Source organism: Helicoverpa armigera, chromosome 27, assembly GCF_030705265.1.
Source record: "Helicoverpa armigera isolate CAAS_96S chromosome 27, ASM3070526v1, whole genome shotgun sequence".
In the NCBI taxonomy this organism is placed as follows: Eukaryota; Metazoa; Arthropoda; class Insecta; order Lepidoptera; family Noctuidae; genus Helicoverpa; species Helicoverpa armigera.
The window spans coordinates 348,634-366,267 of NC_087146.1; the positions used below are offsets into that span (position 1 = coordinate 348,634).

Here is a 17,634-nt window from a genome sequence, read left to right on the forward strand (position 1 = left end):
ACAAGCAAAAAGAGCTTGATTGCACACATGTGGCTTCACACACGCAAGCAAAAGAGTTATACTTGTGATGTTTGTGGTAAAAGTTTCTACCAGAAAGGAAACTTACAGGACCATATTTTACACCACAGCGATTCAAGGCCATATCAATGCGAAATTTGTAAATCGTCCTACAAAACCAAACGCGGGTTACGCTCACATATAACAAGTCATGATGCAGAGAAGCCATTCTCTTGTGATCAGTGCGGAAAATGTTTCAGATTGAAAAAGCATCTGAGTAGCCACAGTATTGTTCACACAGATTCTTATCCTCATGTATGCAGTTATTGCAATAAAGGTTTCCGTTTCAAGCCGTTATTGACTCTGCACTTACACCAGCACACTGGTGTTAAACCCTACTCGTGTGAGAGTTGCCAAAGAGAATTCACTAATTGGTCTAATTACAACAAGCATATGAAAAGGCTACATAACACAGATATGGCAAAGACGAAACGTACTCCTAAAAGAGATTTACCCATAGATCCTGTTACTGGGAAGAGTTCTTCTAATAAAGCATTTGAAGAAAAAAAGAAAATTCTGGAACTGAGTAAAAAAGGTAGATGCAAGAAAAATGCAGTTACTGCTAAAGAAAAAGATAAAAATAGTAATGATAAAGAGTAATGTGGCATTAATTTCTGATCTGAAAAAGACTTTTAGGATTTTTTGCCTCAATTTGTTTAAAAAACTGTTTTTTTTTAATCTAAAAATTATGTTGATTTTTTTATTTGGATTAATTATATAAATGCTCACTCAAATAGCCTATACTCCATTCAAAATAACATTAGACATTTAAGTAAACCTTTTTTACTGTTTGTTCAACCGATTTTGACTTCTATTCCGTAGACAAAAGAACGGAATTGAAAGCAAAATAGTGGTTACAATACCAAGTATTTACTGCAGCCGCCATTAATCATACTACTAACGCAATAGAAGTCAAAATCGGTTGAACAAACAGTAAAAAAGGTTTACTTAAATTTCTAATGTTATTTTGAATGGAGTATAGGTACTTATAGCTCAATAAACTTCATAATTTGTAACTAACATAATTGATGATCAGAAAGAAAAGGTATTTTTAAATGGGTACTTTAACAAGTATTGTTAACTTTTAAAAAGCTTTATTTCTCAAAAATGGTTATGGTTTATTGAAATAAAAATATTGTGTCAGTAAAAATAGTTTCACTTATTTACCCATAAGTCTGTGTTATTCAACCAATACGAAAACGGCTGAACCAATTGAGATAATTAGGCAGAGAGATATGGTATACCCTGCAGAAGGCATGAGGTATTTTTTGTGATAGGAGCTAAAGCTAGTCAAGATAGTAAATAAATAAAAAATCTCACATTTTAGCAAACATTTTAATAACACTAATACTGTGTGCTTTACATTTCATATTATGTATGTAATAATAAAAATATATTGCATTTCCCTATTTGAAAGCAGAGTGCAACTTAATAGTATACCTATATTGTATAATCTACTAGCCGTTGATAGCCGTTTTCCCGTGGTTTCACTCGCGTCCCGTGGGAACTACTGCCCGTACCGGGATAATATATAGCCTATGTTACTCGTGAAGAGTGCAGCTTCCCAGCAGTGTCAAAATTTTCGAAATCGGTTCAGTAGTTTCGGAGCCTTTACAGTATAAACAAACAAACAAAAAATATTTCCTCTTCATTACATTAGTGTAGATAACATAAATAAATCACTATTTAATAATACTATGATTACAATTAACACTGGCGATAAAAATAATAGGATTTACTCATTTTATAAATTTCTAATTGTGAAAGTGTTGAGTTTTTGATCCAAGCAAAAATTATTACATTGCCCCCTTTTTTCCATAAATTATTACATTAGCTCTGCCAGTGTCATGTGATGTGATTTCTATCAGACTATGTACTATTTTTTTCACAACATATTGCTTTATGGATGGGGCCGACCTTGAGAAAATTCTCTGATTAATATTAGTTCTCGGCCAACTTAATGGGGGTCCACCACAAACTTTATAGTATGGGTAAAAATGGTTTTTGTGCATCGAATCGCGCGGTTTTCAAACCTACCACTAGGGCGTATTTCCCTTTCCGTGTTCAACTGGCGACGCCGAGCTCGCGAAATCCACACGCTTTTGTTTTACTACGGAATCCTACGATCCCGTGTTCAATTCGCGTCAACTGAGCACGGTTTTGCGATCAAGCAACTTTAAAAGAAGTTTTACAAAACAGTGTGTAATTGAATTGAACACGGTTTTTTAACCTGTCTATTCGAAACAAATCCGTACTGATTTAACGCGTTCGTAAATGTTCGGGATTATTCGTGCGAGCCGAAGCAGGCGAGAGCGTCCGAAGTTGGATTCGCGCGCTTGCAGACTGCTTCCTCTATTGTTTCATACATGCATGATTAGAAAATATGACGTTCACGAAAAATAATCTCGAGACGGCATCAAAAACAATTACCCAGTAGGTAGTGGTAGAATTTAGTCCGGCCGTCCTGTTAAAAAGAAACGTGCACACAATATCGCTGTGAACATAGACCAAAACGAACGTTCCACAAAATAGTTGTCTTGTTGGTGTTTTTGTTTTGTTATTTTTGTGCTGATAATAAATGTTTCATTAATTGTATTGTGTGTAATATTTCATTGAAATCATATTGAGTTAATAACAACCTACTGTCTACTATAGAATAATACCGTCGCTGATTCAACACGCTTTTGAAGACTCAAACAGTCTAAGAGTCGAGCACACGATTTTGTAAAACCTTACCCAGCGCCACTTTATCGCAAAACCGTGCTCAGTTGACGCGAATTGAACACGGGATCGTAGGATTCCGTAGTAAAACAAAAGCGTGTGGATTTCGCGAGATCGGAGTCGCCAGTTGAACACGGAAAGGTAAATACGCACCACTAGGTTTATGAATTATATTTAATTGTAATTATTTGTAAGATCTTGCTTTTGTCAACAATACTAGAGTCACCATCTATCTACATATAAATTCAGGAGCCAAGCCTCAAAATGCACCTTATAACTTCATACTTTAAAGGCCATTTTAGCTCAAAAACAAATAGTGCTAACTTCTTTTTTAACTTTCACCAAATATACACATCTTTTACAAATTCTAGCTAAATATCCTCCTGTTTTATACTTTTCTTTTTTCCTCTTTTGCCAGGAATCATAATTTTAGTCTTCCATTCTTCAGTACCGACTGGATCCTGTACTTGCATGATCTGTCCTGTTTGCGGATTCACCGGGAACACTCCATCCGGTGTTATTTTCTTCTTAGAGGTGTCCGTATTATGTCTCCGTTTCATATGTTTATTGTAATTCGACCAGTTGGTAAATTCCATCCCGCAGTGCTGGCAAGAATATGGTTTCGCACCCGTGTGTTGTCTCTCATGATTCTTTAATATCTGCTTAAATCTAAAAGCTTTATTACAGTACGAGCATACATAAGGCATGGAGTCCGTATGTATGATTTTATGCGCATTTAATTGGTACTGCAGTCTAAAACACCTTCCACATTGCTCGCAAGAAAACGGTTTCACCCCAGAATGCATTTCAACATGCCGCCTTAACATATTAGGGTACAGAAAAGACTTGTTACAAATCCTACACACATGCGGACGGTTCTTATCATGTGACAGTATGTGTGATGTGAGAGTACCTTTATTGTAAAACATTTTACCGCATCTGTCGCAAGTGTAATTGCGTTTGCGGTCTATCGTGTGCAGCTTCATGTGGTCTCGGAGACTGTTGGGATTCTTGTACACCTTTTTACATAACTTACAAGTTAAATCTTCTATTGTGATAGGTGTTCCGGGTTTTCTTCTCGGCCTGCGTTTCTGTTTTGTTATATTAAAGTCTCGTAAATGTAGTTTTAATGAGTCCTCATTTTTAAGTATTTCTCCGCACAGTGGGCAGGGTAGTTGTGATTTTAAGAAGTGTTCTTTTATGTGGGTAGTTAAGTTTTCTGTTTTGTCTAATACTAAGTCACAATAGTAGCAATGGTTCCTGAAATTGCAGAAATTCTTTTATTAGCAACAGAAAAAACAGCTAACTATATAATTTGAGTTACATTTTGAATAAAATATTTTTATTAAAACTTCTACAGTAGTGTATGTTCTGTAAATAATACTAATTAAATTGCCACATACCTTAGTATCTTCCTGTGTTTCCGAACATGTTTAACAAAGCTAGTAAAGTCCTCATTCCTTCCTGCCTTACAATCAATGCACATGAACGCCGAACATTTGCCATGAACCACTTTGCAATGAGATCGTAACATATCTATATTCAGAAACTCAATATTACAGTAGCCACAAACCCAAGGATAATCCTTCCATGATCTAACAACCTTTTTACTCAGATCAGAAACCTCTTTAGCGTATATTGTGACGTTAGAATTAAAGGATGCGTTACATATCGCCGCGTCTAGAATATCTTGAACGTTTAGCGAGTCGTCATACGTTTGGTCGTCAATATCAGGCTCTTCTTTCATTTCACGTTTAACGTGTAAACTAATCTCAAGTTCGGAAGCTTCTGAGTACTTGTTGCGGGCATCATCCTCTAGTTTTACAGCCGCAGAGTCGTCATTGCAAAGAAAATCGTCGAAGCCAGGCATTCTATCGTCGTCTGAAAGGTCGCATTTGTTTTCATCTGCACTCGTAAACATCTTGGATAAAACATCTTGTGCGCGTTTCACATTGTCTAGGAACTCGTATGCTTTGTTTAGGTTGTCGTAGCAAATGAAACAAACCGTTTTCGGCAACATATCATTGCTATTAAAGTTGACATACACGGCGTTTACAAATGCGAGCTTCACGATTGTTTCGTCGTGTCTTTCGGAGTCGTTCTGTAAGTTTAGAAGCTTTTCAGAGCTTCTAGGCTCGGCACAGAAACGACAGTACAAGTTCTCCATTCTTTATTCTGATTAACCCATTAAATAACATTGGTTTTCGTAAAATAAATAAGAAAAAGTTCCCGTCAAACTCAGATTTTCGTCCTTTTTGTCAAACAAGACAAACTATAGACAACCAAGAGTGGCACACTAGTGCTTGCAGGTATATAAATCTATTACCGATAAAGTTACGGTTTTTAACATTTTACTCTTTTAAACTTACTATTAATATTTTAATTATTTTCTCATCTGCCTAGCTATTACTTTACGAATATTTTTTATTTTATATAGTTATCGGCACGGATAATGAGCTCTCGGTGGAAGATTGGGGACCGCTTTGCACACTGTACACTTAAGTACTTGCTAAGGCAATAAACCAATAAATCACTTCTGCGCAGATGAAGGTCAGGGCTCAAAATCCTTGCCGATGATTATACCATACATCTAAATTGGCTTAGACGTTTTGGTGCTGATCGAATAAAATGCAAACTTTTGTAAATAAATCAAACTCAATATTTTTATTTCTATAAAACATTAAAATACAACTTTTCTGAAATAAAAAATTCATTCTAACATTTTAAACTGTCAATATTTGTAATCTTCAACAAGCTACAAGATCGTGGCCAAGTCGAAAGCTTGGCGCGGTTGGTCCGTAAATGGCTGCTGACCATCTTGTCATAAAAAATTCTTCCGAGTTTCGGAAGGCACTATATACTGGTGGTTCCCAGCTGTCATTTGAGCATATTTGGGAATCATTACAGATGAGAAATACCAATGGGTACCAGGTTGCCTAGGGAACTGGGTTTAGGAATAGGATGTCAGACGATAGGGTTTGCTTCCAGTCTAACGGGATGCAGCTGAGTACCAGCATTTTATTATATCAGTACCAATGTTTAGCAGCTCTAGACAAGCTTAAAGCCCTCTGTGGATCTGAAATCAATGCAACATTCACTCATTATTATTACTATTTTTGTCTTGTCTTTTAGCAGTCGCTGTATTTTTCAGGCATCTACCTATATCTTTCTGTTCCAAAAATTTTATCTTTTCTTCTAATGTTTTATCAGATATAACCTTCCCAGGGCCAGGGTCTTTGGATAAAGCTCCCAGAGGAGCACGTTTCTTCTTTGCCATGTCTGTATTATGTCGCCTTTTCATATGCTTATTATAATTCGGCCAGTTAGTGAAGTCTCTATAACAAATTTCACACGAGTACGGCTTCACGCCAGTATGCTGGCGTACATGCTGAGTCATTAACGTCTTGAAACGGAAACCTTTATTGCAATAACTGCACACATGAGGATAAGAATCTGTGTGAACAATACTGTGATTACTGAGTTGCCTTTTCAAACGGAAACATTTTCCGCACTGATCACAAGAGAATGGCTTCTCTGCATCATGACTTGTTATATGTGAGCGTAACCGGCGTAAAGTTTTGAATGACGCTTTACAAATTTCGCATTGATATGGCCTGGAATCGCTGTGCTGTACAATATGGTCCGCTAAGCTTCCTTTCTGGTAGAAACTTTTACCACAAATTTCACATACATGGTTCTTTTGTCTGTGCATGTGAATTGCCCGATGGTTAGCCAAACATTGTTTGTTTGGGTATGTTTTGTTGCAAACTGTGCAAGTATAGCTATCTCCTTCTATTGCCGGTTCTCCTCCAATGTTGTCTCCCACCTGTCTTTTTCCAACTCTGCGGTATGTGATACTGTGTTCAGCTAGTTCCTCTTGACATTTAAAACTTTCATTGCATCCGCTACAAACATGATCAGTCACTTTATGTTCAGCCTGATGTTTTAAAGTGTCTCTTGTAGTCACAAACTTCATGTGGCACTTGTAACATGAGAATTTCAAGTACTTTTTGTGCAGTTTGACATGTTTTAGGAAACGGTCGAGCTGAAAAATTCTCTTTTTACAATCTGTACACTGGTATGGGTTACAGACCTTGTGGTGTTGCACAGAGTGAGTATGAAGCTCTTCGAATGTGGGGAATCGTGTCTCACAGAGCCGGCACAGCCACTCATAATCTTTCCAAGTCATGTGCACCTGAGACAAAGGTAAATGGTCCACACTGATGCAAAGACGCCTTTTTTCCATTTTTTCCGAAGGTTTTTCAACATTATTTTCTACCGATTTTTCAGAAGTGGAATCTGTTTTATTCGTTTCGATTTTAATATTCTCGATTATGTCGTCGTAGTCCGCTGGACCCTCGTAAACAATGTTTTCATCATCAGAAAAATGTTCTTCCTTCACAAGCTGTGGCTGTAAAATTATTTTGTTTAGAGTAGACTGGGCTCGCTCCACGGCAGCAATGAATTTAAATGCTCGTTCTAGCGACGCTACACAAGTAAAACAGGCCATTTTTGGTAAATTATTGTCGTTTAAGTTTATTTGAACGTTGAATCGGGACAACCATTTGACAATATCTTGGCAATGTGGTTCCTCCGATATTAGCTGTATTAATGCGTGTCTCGGCTTTAAATGAGCGCAAAGGCGACAGTGAATATATTCGCTATCATTCATGATGGAATAAGTAAATAATTTGATTCACTATAACAAGATACAGCAACACAATTTTAAGCTCGCGACTCGCGTTTGTTTGTTATTTTGTTGTTGACATTGACACGGCCCACAGACAAGTGTCAATCCAAAATTGGTTAGTCACAGACGGATAATAGGTATAATAATAAATAGCATTATTTTACTGTTTGAGTCCTTTTAAGAATGTAAGAAGATTCCTAACAACTCCCTTTATTCAACAAAATTTATTGAACTGAGTGCATAGTGGCGACATTGTAGGCATGCGTGACTACAGCATGTCTACAGTTACTACACAAGTAACTATTAAGGAAATCTGTGCAACAAGTGTTTTAATAAAATATAGAGAACGAAACACAAAGCATCATTATACCTATCGACACGCTATTGACCGTCTGGGCCTAACCCTTGTTGATTACTTACTCTAGCTCAGCCATACTCAACCAGCGGCCCGCGGGCCGCCTGCGGCCCGCTGCGCTTTTCTTTGCGGCCCGAGCCACGTTAAGGGCCCAAAATTACGTAAAATTAACGCATTTATTAATTCACGCATTTACTCATGTTTTCTCCCTTAATGCGTACACACAGATCACACTTGAGTGCGCTCAATATGAAGAATTTTGGAAATTAGTACCGGATAGCTATGAAACGTTAAAAAATTGCGCACATTTACTCTTGACATTGTTTGCATCAACTTACCTATGTGAATCCTCATATTCAAAAATGAAATATGCAAAAAATGTCTACAGATCTCGGCTTACCGATTCGCACCTAGACGACGTCTTGAGAGTAGCATGCAGTAACTATGTGCCTGATTTATCAAAAATTGACAAAAATTTGTTACAATGTCAAAAATCACATTAATTTTTATGACAGAAATAAATGCAAATTTTTTTATTATATAGTTTTATATAACTGTCGCATAATCTTCGCTTCATCACTAGTAACAAATGCGAAAGAAACCCAGTCTGTCTGTTACGCTTTCGTGAATAAACCACTGAATCGATTCTGATGAAATTTGGTACATGGATAGACTATTCGCTGATGACGTAGGTGACATAGGTATGTAGGTAAATTACTGCGGCCCGCAAGGTTAAACAGTAGCAATTATGTGGCCCAGGGTAAAAAAAGGTTGAGTATAGCTGCTCTAGCTCATTGACATATAACTAATTTTTTTTTTTTTTTTTTCATTTCATTATGGAATTTATTTATTTCTTTAATTCCAATTTTCCAAACTAATATTGATAAATTATTTTATAAGCAAACCTATATTGTAATAAATATATATACAACATACAACTAACTTATTACCTAATATATACACTTACTATAAATAAAAATACTATAACTATAACTATTGACATATAACATTGACATATAATTCTAAGCTCGATGCTCTAGCTAGCTCTAGTCTGTGGGCCTTGCGTGTCAATGTCAACCATATGTCAACAAGCAAAATAAATAAACGTGGAAACGCGAGTTGCAAGCGCGAGCTTTATACTGTGGTGTCGTGTCAACAAATGAATCAAGTTATTTAGTCATTCCATCATGAATGATAGCGAATATATTCACTGTCGCCTTTGCGCTCATATCAAACCCAAACACTCACTAATACACCTAATACCAGAGGAGGAACATTGCCAAGAAATTGTAAAGTGGTTGTCCCGATTCAACGTTCAAATAAACTTAAACGACTATAATTTGCCAAAAATGGCCTGTATTACTTGCGTAGTGTCGCTAGAACGAGCATTCGATTTCATTTCTGCTGTTGAGCGAGCGCAATCTACTCTAAACGAAATAATTTTACAGCCACAGCTTGTGAAGGTAGAACCTTTTTCTGATGATGAAAACATTGGTTACGAGGGTCCAGCGGACAACGACAATGAAATCGCGATTATTAAAGTCGAGACTAATAAAACAGATTCCGCTTCTGAAAAATCGTTCGAAAATAATGTTGAAAAGTCTTCGAAAGAAGTGGAAAAAATGCGTCTTTGCATCAGTGTGGAACATTTACCTTTATCTCAGGTGCACATGACCTGGAGGGACTACAAGTGGCTCTGCCGGCTCTGTAGAACTCGATACCCCACATTTGTGGAACTTCATACTCACTCTATGAAATACCACAAGGTCTGTAACACATACCAATGTACAGATTGTAAAAAAAGTATTTTTCAGCTCGACCACTTCCTAGAACATTCGAAACTGCACAGAAAGTACTTGAAATTCTCATGTTACAAGTGCCACATGAAGTTTTTGACTTCAGAAGACACTTTAAAACATCAGGCTGAACATAAAGTAACGGATCATATTTGTAGCGGATGCAATGAAAGTTTTAAATGCCAAGAGGCACTAGCCGAGCACAGAAGCACATACTGCAGTGTTGAAAAAAGACAGGAAAAAGTACGAAAACTGGCAACAGTAAGAGGTAGCCATACTTGCACAGTGTGTAACAAAACATACTCAAAAAAACATAATTTGGCTAAACATAAGTTGATTCACACTCACAGACAAAAGGATTACTTGTGTCAAATTTGTGGCAAAAGTTTCTACCATAAAGGAAGCTTAGAGGACCATATTATACGGCACAGCGATTCAAAGCCATATCAATGCGAAATTTGTAAATCGACCTTCCAAACCTTACAGCGGTTAAGTGCACATAAAAAAAGCCATAGTGCAGAGAAGCCATTCTCTTGTGATCAGTGCGGAAAATGTTTCCGTTTGAAAAGGCAACTCGGTGACCACAGTTTTGTTCACACAGATTCTTATCCTCATGTCTGCAGTTATTGCAATAAGGGTTTCCGTCGCAAGGTGTATATGAATCAGCACATACGCCAGCACACTGGTGTTAAGCCATACTCATGTGAAATTTGCCAAAGAGACTTCACTAACTTTCCGAATTACAATAAGCATAAGAAAAGACGACATAATACAGATATGGCAAAGACGAAACGTGCTCCTGAGGGAACTTTACCCATAGACTCTGGCCCCGGGAAGGTTATATCTGATAAAAAATTAGAAAAAAAGATAAAACTTTTGTAACAGAGAGATAGAGATAGACACCAGAAAAATACAGCGACTGCTAAAGGAAAAGGAAAAAATTGTAATGATAATGAGTGAATATTGCATTGATTTCAGATCATTTTTAAAGCTTTTTAAATCTTGTCTAGAACTGCTAAACATTGGTACTGATATAATAAAAGCTGGTACTCACCTGCATCTGGTTAGACTGGAATCCGACCTAATCGTCTGACATCCTAAATCCAGTTACCTGGGCAACCTGATACCTCTTGGTACCTATAATGACTGTCAAATATGTAATATGTGGTATGCATCAGGTTGAGCAATGCCATCCGTGGGTAAATGTCCATAAAAGTTTACGATTCGAACTTTTACCATCGTTTACTTAGGTACTTGGTAAAGGTAAATCCTTTACCAAGTACCGGTTAATGTCGATAAAAAAAAACATGTCATATCTCTTTCAGGGTAGCGTATCAATTTATAATTAAGCACCAAAATGTAATAAAACACTATACAAAATCAGTTTGATCACCCAACGTAAGCGTTATTAGGTTTTTAGGAGGTATTTAACATATTTAAAAAAATCTTGTTCCTAATTTTTTTTAATACCTACGACTTCGAAATGAAAATAATGTAAAGGGTAAACAGTTTTACCTAAGTTTTTAATGGTTACTTAAAATAAATGAAGAGGAATTGATTAATCATTGTTTTATTCCTAAAACCTATATTTACCAGTCCACATTGGTAAAACTAGCTTCCGCCCGCGTAGAGTTCGGTTATATCGCGTTTCCAAGAGAATTCTTCAAAAGTCCGGGATAAAAACTATCCTATGTTCTTTCTCAAGGTCAACTCTATCTCTGTACCAAATTTTATTAAAATCAGTTCAGTGGTTTAGATGTTAAAGCTTAACAGACAGTTACTTTCGCACATATAATATACTAGCTTTTGCCCGCGACTTCGTTCGCATGGAATAGTGACTTCCGGCATATTTTTGGTTTGACCAATAGATGGCGCTATATGTCCGGAATAAATTTTATTTTTATATATATTTTTTTAAATAAAAACTATCCTATGTCCTTTCTCAAGTTCCAAACTATGTCTGTACCAAATTTCACACAAATCGGTTCAGTAGTTTAGGCGTGAAGAAAAGACAGACAGAGTTACTTTCACATTTATAATATTAGTTAGGATACCTAGTAGGTGATGAGGCGTGTAAATAGCCTCATCGGGGAAAAATAATAAAAAATTAATGGATTTAATTGGGACATATTTAAAAAGTGGAATGAAGAAAGAAAAGAGAAGTGCGGGATGCGAGAGCGGTGATTTCAAATCTTGAAAATCGAATGCGGGAAAAAAATATGGCGGTGAAACTCAAATCGTAATTCAATTAAATCCCTGCCGATGATATTCCGTTAGACACCAATACCCACTACAACTATTTGCAGCAATAAAGCCCACGTACCTTGTGAATCCAGGGACCAGGGACCTCACTTAGAACCAGCGAGATGTGAAGATGCCTCGTTCCAGAGCGCGTGGTCGCGGTAAGGGCTGCCGGCCGGCGAGCTAAATCTAGGTTCATCCACCGGTGGATGAACTCGTGAAATCAGCACTGCAGGTTCAATTATTACACGAGAATCTCCAGGAAACCACATATCGGGAAATAATGACGCGGAGCGGTGTGTATTCGAATGGCGGCGGGAGAAGTACTACCACAGATTATATAATAGTTATTAGTACTACGTCCGTCCTTGGCGGTGGCCAGACGCAACACTGCTAGCTTGTTGCGAGTATCTTCTAGAACACTCGATACGAACCAATGGGCGCTACGGTAGCTAGTATTGTCGTTCGGATATCATCACCAGAGACTCAATTGGGTTATTATAATTATGAAAATGATCGACATAAAGTTTTAAGTTGCGGGAAAAATAACTTATGTATTTAATTTATTATTGAATAAATATTTGCATTGAAAAAGAAAGACATTGACGCTTCACCAGTAGGGTACCTACTTGAATAACTCATGTCGGTAAATCTTAGGATTTACCATATTTCGTTTACAGTAACACATAGAGAACATTTCTTGTAGTGCAGAATACTGTAGAACATTTAAAAATTACATCAAAAATTGAAATAAAAGTCTTCTTAAAAGGAAGAACATGAATATTTCTTTATTGCTTTTCTATAATGAAAATATATTCAGAATTTGGCATCTTGAAGAGCTGTAATATTAACAGCTTCTAGCTAGTAACTAAACCATTGAGAGAATCAGCTGCATATCCATATTATACAGATATTTTTAGGATATACACCTAGATACCAGTTTAAACATCAAATCAAAGTCAATTGTACATGGTTGGTTAATCACAGTTTCTGTACACAATTCAACTCAGCCAGTATTATTAGCTCAGCTTTTGGTCTCAGTGATATGATCCTCACAGTCCAAGTCCTTCCTCGGCCTGCCTGTCTTTTCTTTCACCAATATCTTCTTCTTCCACTCGAGGACTTTATCCTTCTCAGGGTATATCACCTCTTTAGTATCCGGGTCTATACCAAACAGTCCGTCTGCTGTCCGTCGCCTCCTTGAATTGTCTACTCCATGGACCTCTTTAGAATGCTTATTATAATTTGACCAGTTTCTAAACTTCTGTGGACATAAACTACATGTATACGGCTTAATGTCCGTATGTAATAATAGGTGTTGCCGTAGTAAGTGTCTGAATCGGAAACCTTTGTTACAGTGGGTGCAAACGTATGGTCGAATCTCACTATGGACTGCTCTATGTGTGACCAACATTTTTCTAAGTCTGAAACACCTTCCACATTCTTCACATTCAAACTGTTTAGGCCCAAAGTGTATAGTTACATGTTTTTTCAGCTCCGACTTCACTTTGAATGTGAACTTACATATTTCACATTGGAACGGTCTTGCGTCAGAGTGTACAACGCTATGTTGTGCTAATTCCTTCTTATGATAAAAGCTTTTACCGCAAGCATCACAAACATGCTCCCGTTTACGGTCGGTATGTATTAACAAGTGCCTGTTAAGCAGAAACTTTGCTTTAGATGTCTTTTGACAGAATACACAAGTCAGATCATCGTTTTCTGGCACTTTCAGCAAAATATTTGCTTCAGCGTTTTTATAATAATTGATGTCATGTTCGTCTAACTGTTCTTGGCATGCAAATGTCATATTACAGCCGATACATCTGTAGTCTGTTAGCAGATGGCTTGCTTTATGTTTTTTCAACTCTTTTAAAGACTTACAAGTGACTGAACAAACATAACATGTAAGTAAAAGGGACGGTCTGTGTCTGCAAATGTGTGCGATGAAGTTATCTATGTGTATCCCTCTCGCTTTGCAGTCAAAACATCTGTAGGCATTGCAAGTACTGTGGTACTGCATAGAGTGTACTCTCAACTCGCTCGGAGACCGAAAACATCGGTCGCAGAACGCACATATCCAGTCATAGTTGTTCCAAGAGTCTGATTGCTCTATTATTTCTATAGCTTTAATAACCTTTTTTGAATGAAGGCTCGATTGTTTTTTGTTTAATGAAACGATCTTAGCTGGATCTTTTTCATTTTCAGGTTTGATATCAGCATTCTCAATTTCTGGTTTAAATATAATTTCAATCTTATCTAGAGTCTCCTTGTTTAATGGTTCGTCTTTAACTGTAATATCGTCTTCGGAATTTGTGTAAAGATCTTCGTAATCATCCGTATCGTCCTCTGAGAAGACATTGTTATCATTTTCTTTTTTTATATCTGGTGATGAAATATAGTCCGTAAATGCCTCTTGAGCAGCATCTACAGCAGCCACAAAGTCATAAGCGAAGTCTAAAGACTTCAAACACCCAACACATACCGTTTTAGGCAACATATTATCAAAGTTCACAGCTACATTAAATCGTGCCAATTTGTTCGCGAGTTCTCGGCGTCTCTCGATGTCGGATTCCATGTTTATCAGGTCGCTAGAATCTTTTAAGTCCGCGCACAAACGACAATAATTCTCTAAATCATTCATGTTTGTGTGAAAATCACTGGAAGCAGTTCGTTATTATTTATTTATAAATAAATTCCCGTAACCACCGGGAAAACAAGCCATCAGTCAGCCATCGTTGACATTTGACACAGTGACACTGACAGCCGTGACAGCAATGAGGAGTCCAAAGACAATTGGTAGTGCAGTGTGCAAAAGGGAACCGGATTTTTTAGCTTATTAGGTTTTTTTTCGATTCGTACGAACTTTCCTTTTTGTTAGAAGTCAGAATAGGACTAGGATAGAAATAAGAGTACAATGAGAAAAGAGAAAATATTGTAGCGAGCCGTGCTCGCCTGTTGGCTTTTACATACTACCCAGGCACGATCACCCACTTACATACTCTCCAGGCACTACAATCCACTTACATACTCTCCAGGCACTACCGTCCAAACTCTGGATTACTTTGACTTTTTTTTTACCCACAATTTTTAACACCCAGCAATGTCTGGCCTGGCCCTCCCGGAAATCGATCCCGAGACTTCGCGACTACAATAACAGAAGACCCAAGCTATTTCACCAAGCAGTAAAATAAATAGAAAAATTAAACCATGTTAATGTTAGAACTTATTTATAAGCTAATAATGCTAAGCATCGAGGTGATGTTTTGACATTCAAGATCTTTTTAAATTCACAATTACTTACACCATTCTCTTTTAAGTAAACTATTCTGTCATATAAAACAAAGTTCTCTAACACTGGCTGCATATAATTTTGTAAAAGAATAAATACTCCCGCCTTTTTGAACGTCATTTCCGGTATTTCGTTCCAGAATGTCGTAAGTTCTGATAAACAAAATTGGGGTTTTTCAACCATATTGCTGTTAGCCGAAGAATCATTTTTCAATAACGTGAATCCGTTTGTAGTAGCATCTTGGATGTAAGTTTCAAAATTTCTGTCCATGGTTTTAGTTTTAACCGCTTTCCTTTTATTTCTTTTTAACTTGCAGTTGCCTGTAAAATAGAGAAACATCGTATAATTTCAATTTCCCGCAACTAGTACCTCATGTTATGTTAATTAAGGGTAGTGTAGTATTCTTATGGGGAGAGAATTAGAAATCTACTGGAACAGAACTATTATTAACTAGCTTTTGCCCGCGGTTTCACCCGCGTCCCGTAGCCGGATGGTGACAAAAACTATCCTAAAACCTTCTCGCGGGTCTAAGTCACCTCCCCTCTAATTTTCAGCCAAATCGGTCAAGCCGTTTTCATGTTATGTCGTGACAACGGAAAGCGGGTTTCACTTTTATATATATAGAAGAAGAAGATAGAAGATATAGTCGTGTTCCCACGGTTTCACCTGCGTCCCGGGGGAACTACTGTACATACCGGGATAAAATTTTGCCTATGTTACTCGGAAAGAGTTTTGCTTTCGAACAGTGAAAGAAATTTTCAAATAGGTTCACTAGTTTTTGAGTTTATCCATTTTGTAATGGATAAACTCAAAAACAAAAATATATTCCTCTTTATAATATAAGTAAAAAAATAACACTTACGACGTACTGCAAACAGCTGAAGCACAGCTCTTGACAACAAATTGAACACCAGCTCCTCCAATCTACTGTCTACAGACGGCGGCTGAGTAGCCAACCTCAAAAAGGGCACCTTCATAAACTCTTCTCCTTTAAACCTTTTAAAAATATTCTTCAAACAATCACTTAAAGGAAAATTCTTAAAAAAACCCCCATTTTCTACCATTTTGTGGTAGCAACAAGGCATTAATACCATGGCCTTTGCATCGGCCATGCTTAGAAATAAATTGAGCGCGTCTATCGTCAAGTCGGCGCAAGCATGGAGGCCGGTTATACAAAATCCTCTATGGTCCCCAAACTTATCTTGGAGAAATTCTTCGATATTTTTATGGGAACTTTCAGTTACAGTGTGCTTAATATATTTCACGTTGTCTATAGAATTGGAGTGGTACTTCCGCTGTCTAATTTTGGCGCCAACGTAATGGCTCTCGTTACATTCAAGTCCTAATATTTTGTAGTTGGTTGTTTCAAACAGCCGTTGATCGAGGTAGCCCTGAAAGTGTACACAAAATATAAACTTACTAGCTGGTGCCCGCGACTTCGTCTGCGCAGGTTTAGTATTTCGAACAATATGTTTACAAATTGTAGCCTATGTGTTATTCTGATGTATAAGCTATATTATTGTAAAGTTTCATTAAAATCCATTCAGTAGTTTTTGCGTGGAAGAGTAACAAACATCCATACATCCAAACTTTCGCGTTTATAATATTAGTAGGATTTACTTGACTGAAAACCAACTTATCTTTGATAAGAAAAATCGTAGTAGGAACGATACAGTTCGAATTATATAAAATAATAGCGAGATAAAATATAGCCTATGTTACTCGGGAAGAGTGTAACTTTTGAACAGAAAATATTTTTTCAAAACGGTTCAATAGTTTCGGAGCTGTATTAGTATCAGACGACAGCAGATCAACCTTTCTCAATCTGTCAAACTTCTTCAATAGATTTTCAACCTTATCACAATAGTGAAAGGTTAATGTTCGCTTGGTAAAATTTTACAGATTCGGTAGGTGACTTGCGTCTGTACATAGAATAAAATCTTACCAATCCAGATCCAAAATCCACAACGACATCACAGCCGACATGATCACACATTTCCTTGATCTCCCTCGCCAGATATATTATCTCATGCTTCTTCTTAGCACTGATCGGCACATTTATATCACTATCCAAGTTCTCATCAATATCCTTGTAAGAAACCTGCATCTTTTCCAGTCTAGCAAGAAATATCTTCAAGAATTCATCGTCACTTGCACTCAAATCAAAATTGTCATTAAAAACGTCTGTATCTACATCTTGTATTGTTATTTTATCCAAAACGTTGTGAACAAGTATGTCTGTATTTGGATAGTTAAACAGATATTGGTATTCGTGAAAGAATTTGAGGCTCTCTTCAAAATATTCTTCGGGGTTGTCGAAGGATTCCGGCAGTGACATGTTTAACTAATTGGAGCAAGAAATATATTAAATTAATTCTTGGGATCTTAACAGTACCTAGACTTGGCTGTCATAATTTGAACATCTTTGGCAGTCGTTACTGATAGCTAGAAGCCAGTTAGTCTGGGGTATTGGGGTGCCCGG

The 17,634-nt window shown here is 37.1% G+C and overlaps 3 protein-coding genes across 3 annotated transcripts; 1 reads left to right on the top strand and 2 right to left on the bottom strand.

Annotated features, from left to right (window-relative positions):
• Nucleotides 1–790: 790 nt before the first annotated feature.
• Nucleotides 791–5,089, bottom strand: LOC110376180 (gastrula zinc finger protein XlCGF26.1). The gene is made up of 2 exons (XM_021334573.3): nucleotides 4,182–5,089; nucleotides 791–4,038 (listed from the first exon to the last, which is right to left on the bottom strand). The coding sequence occupies exons 1-2, from the start codon at nucleotides 4,943–4,945 to the stop codon at nucleotides 3,150–3,152; spliced, it is 1,653 nt and encodes a 550-aa protein (XP_021190248.3). The 5' UTR covers nucleotides 4,946–5,089; the 3' UTR covers nucleotides 791–3,149.
• A 325-nt stretch (nucleotides 5,090–5,414) lies between these two features.
• LOC110376181 (gastrula zinc finger protein XlCGF57.1) lies at nucleotides 5,415–7,582 on the bottom strand. The gene is made up of 2 exons (XM_021334574.3): nucleotides 5,938–7,582; nucleotides 5,415–5,854 (listed from the first exon to the last, which is right to left on the bottom strand). Exons 1-2 carry the CDS (start codon nucleotides 7,448–7,450, stop codon nucleotides 5,805–5,807), a joined length of 1,563 nt encoding a protein of 520 aa, XP_021190249.3. The 5' UTR covers nucleotides 7,451–7,582; the 3' UTR covers nucleotides 5,415–5,804.
• Nucleotides 7,583–8,909: 1,327 nt separating this feature from the next.
• LOC110376196 (gastrula zinc finger protein XlCGF26.1-like) lies at nucleotides 8,910–11,672 on the top strand. Its single transcript, XM_064042013.1, has one exon. The coding sequence runs from the start codon at nucleotides 9,011–9,013 to the stop codon at nucleotides 10,499–10,501; it is 1,491 nt and encodes a 496-aa protein (XP_063898083.1). The 5' UTR covers nucleotides 8,910–9,010; the 3' UTR covers nucleotides 10,502–11,672.
• Nucleotides 11,673–17,634: the final 5,962 nt, after the last annotated feature.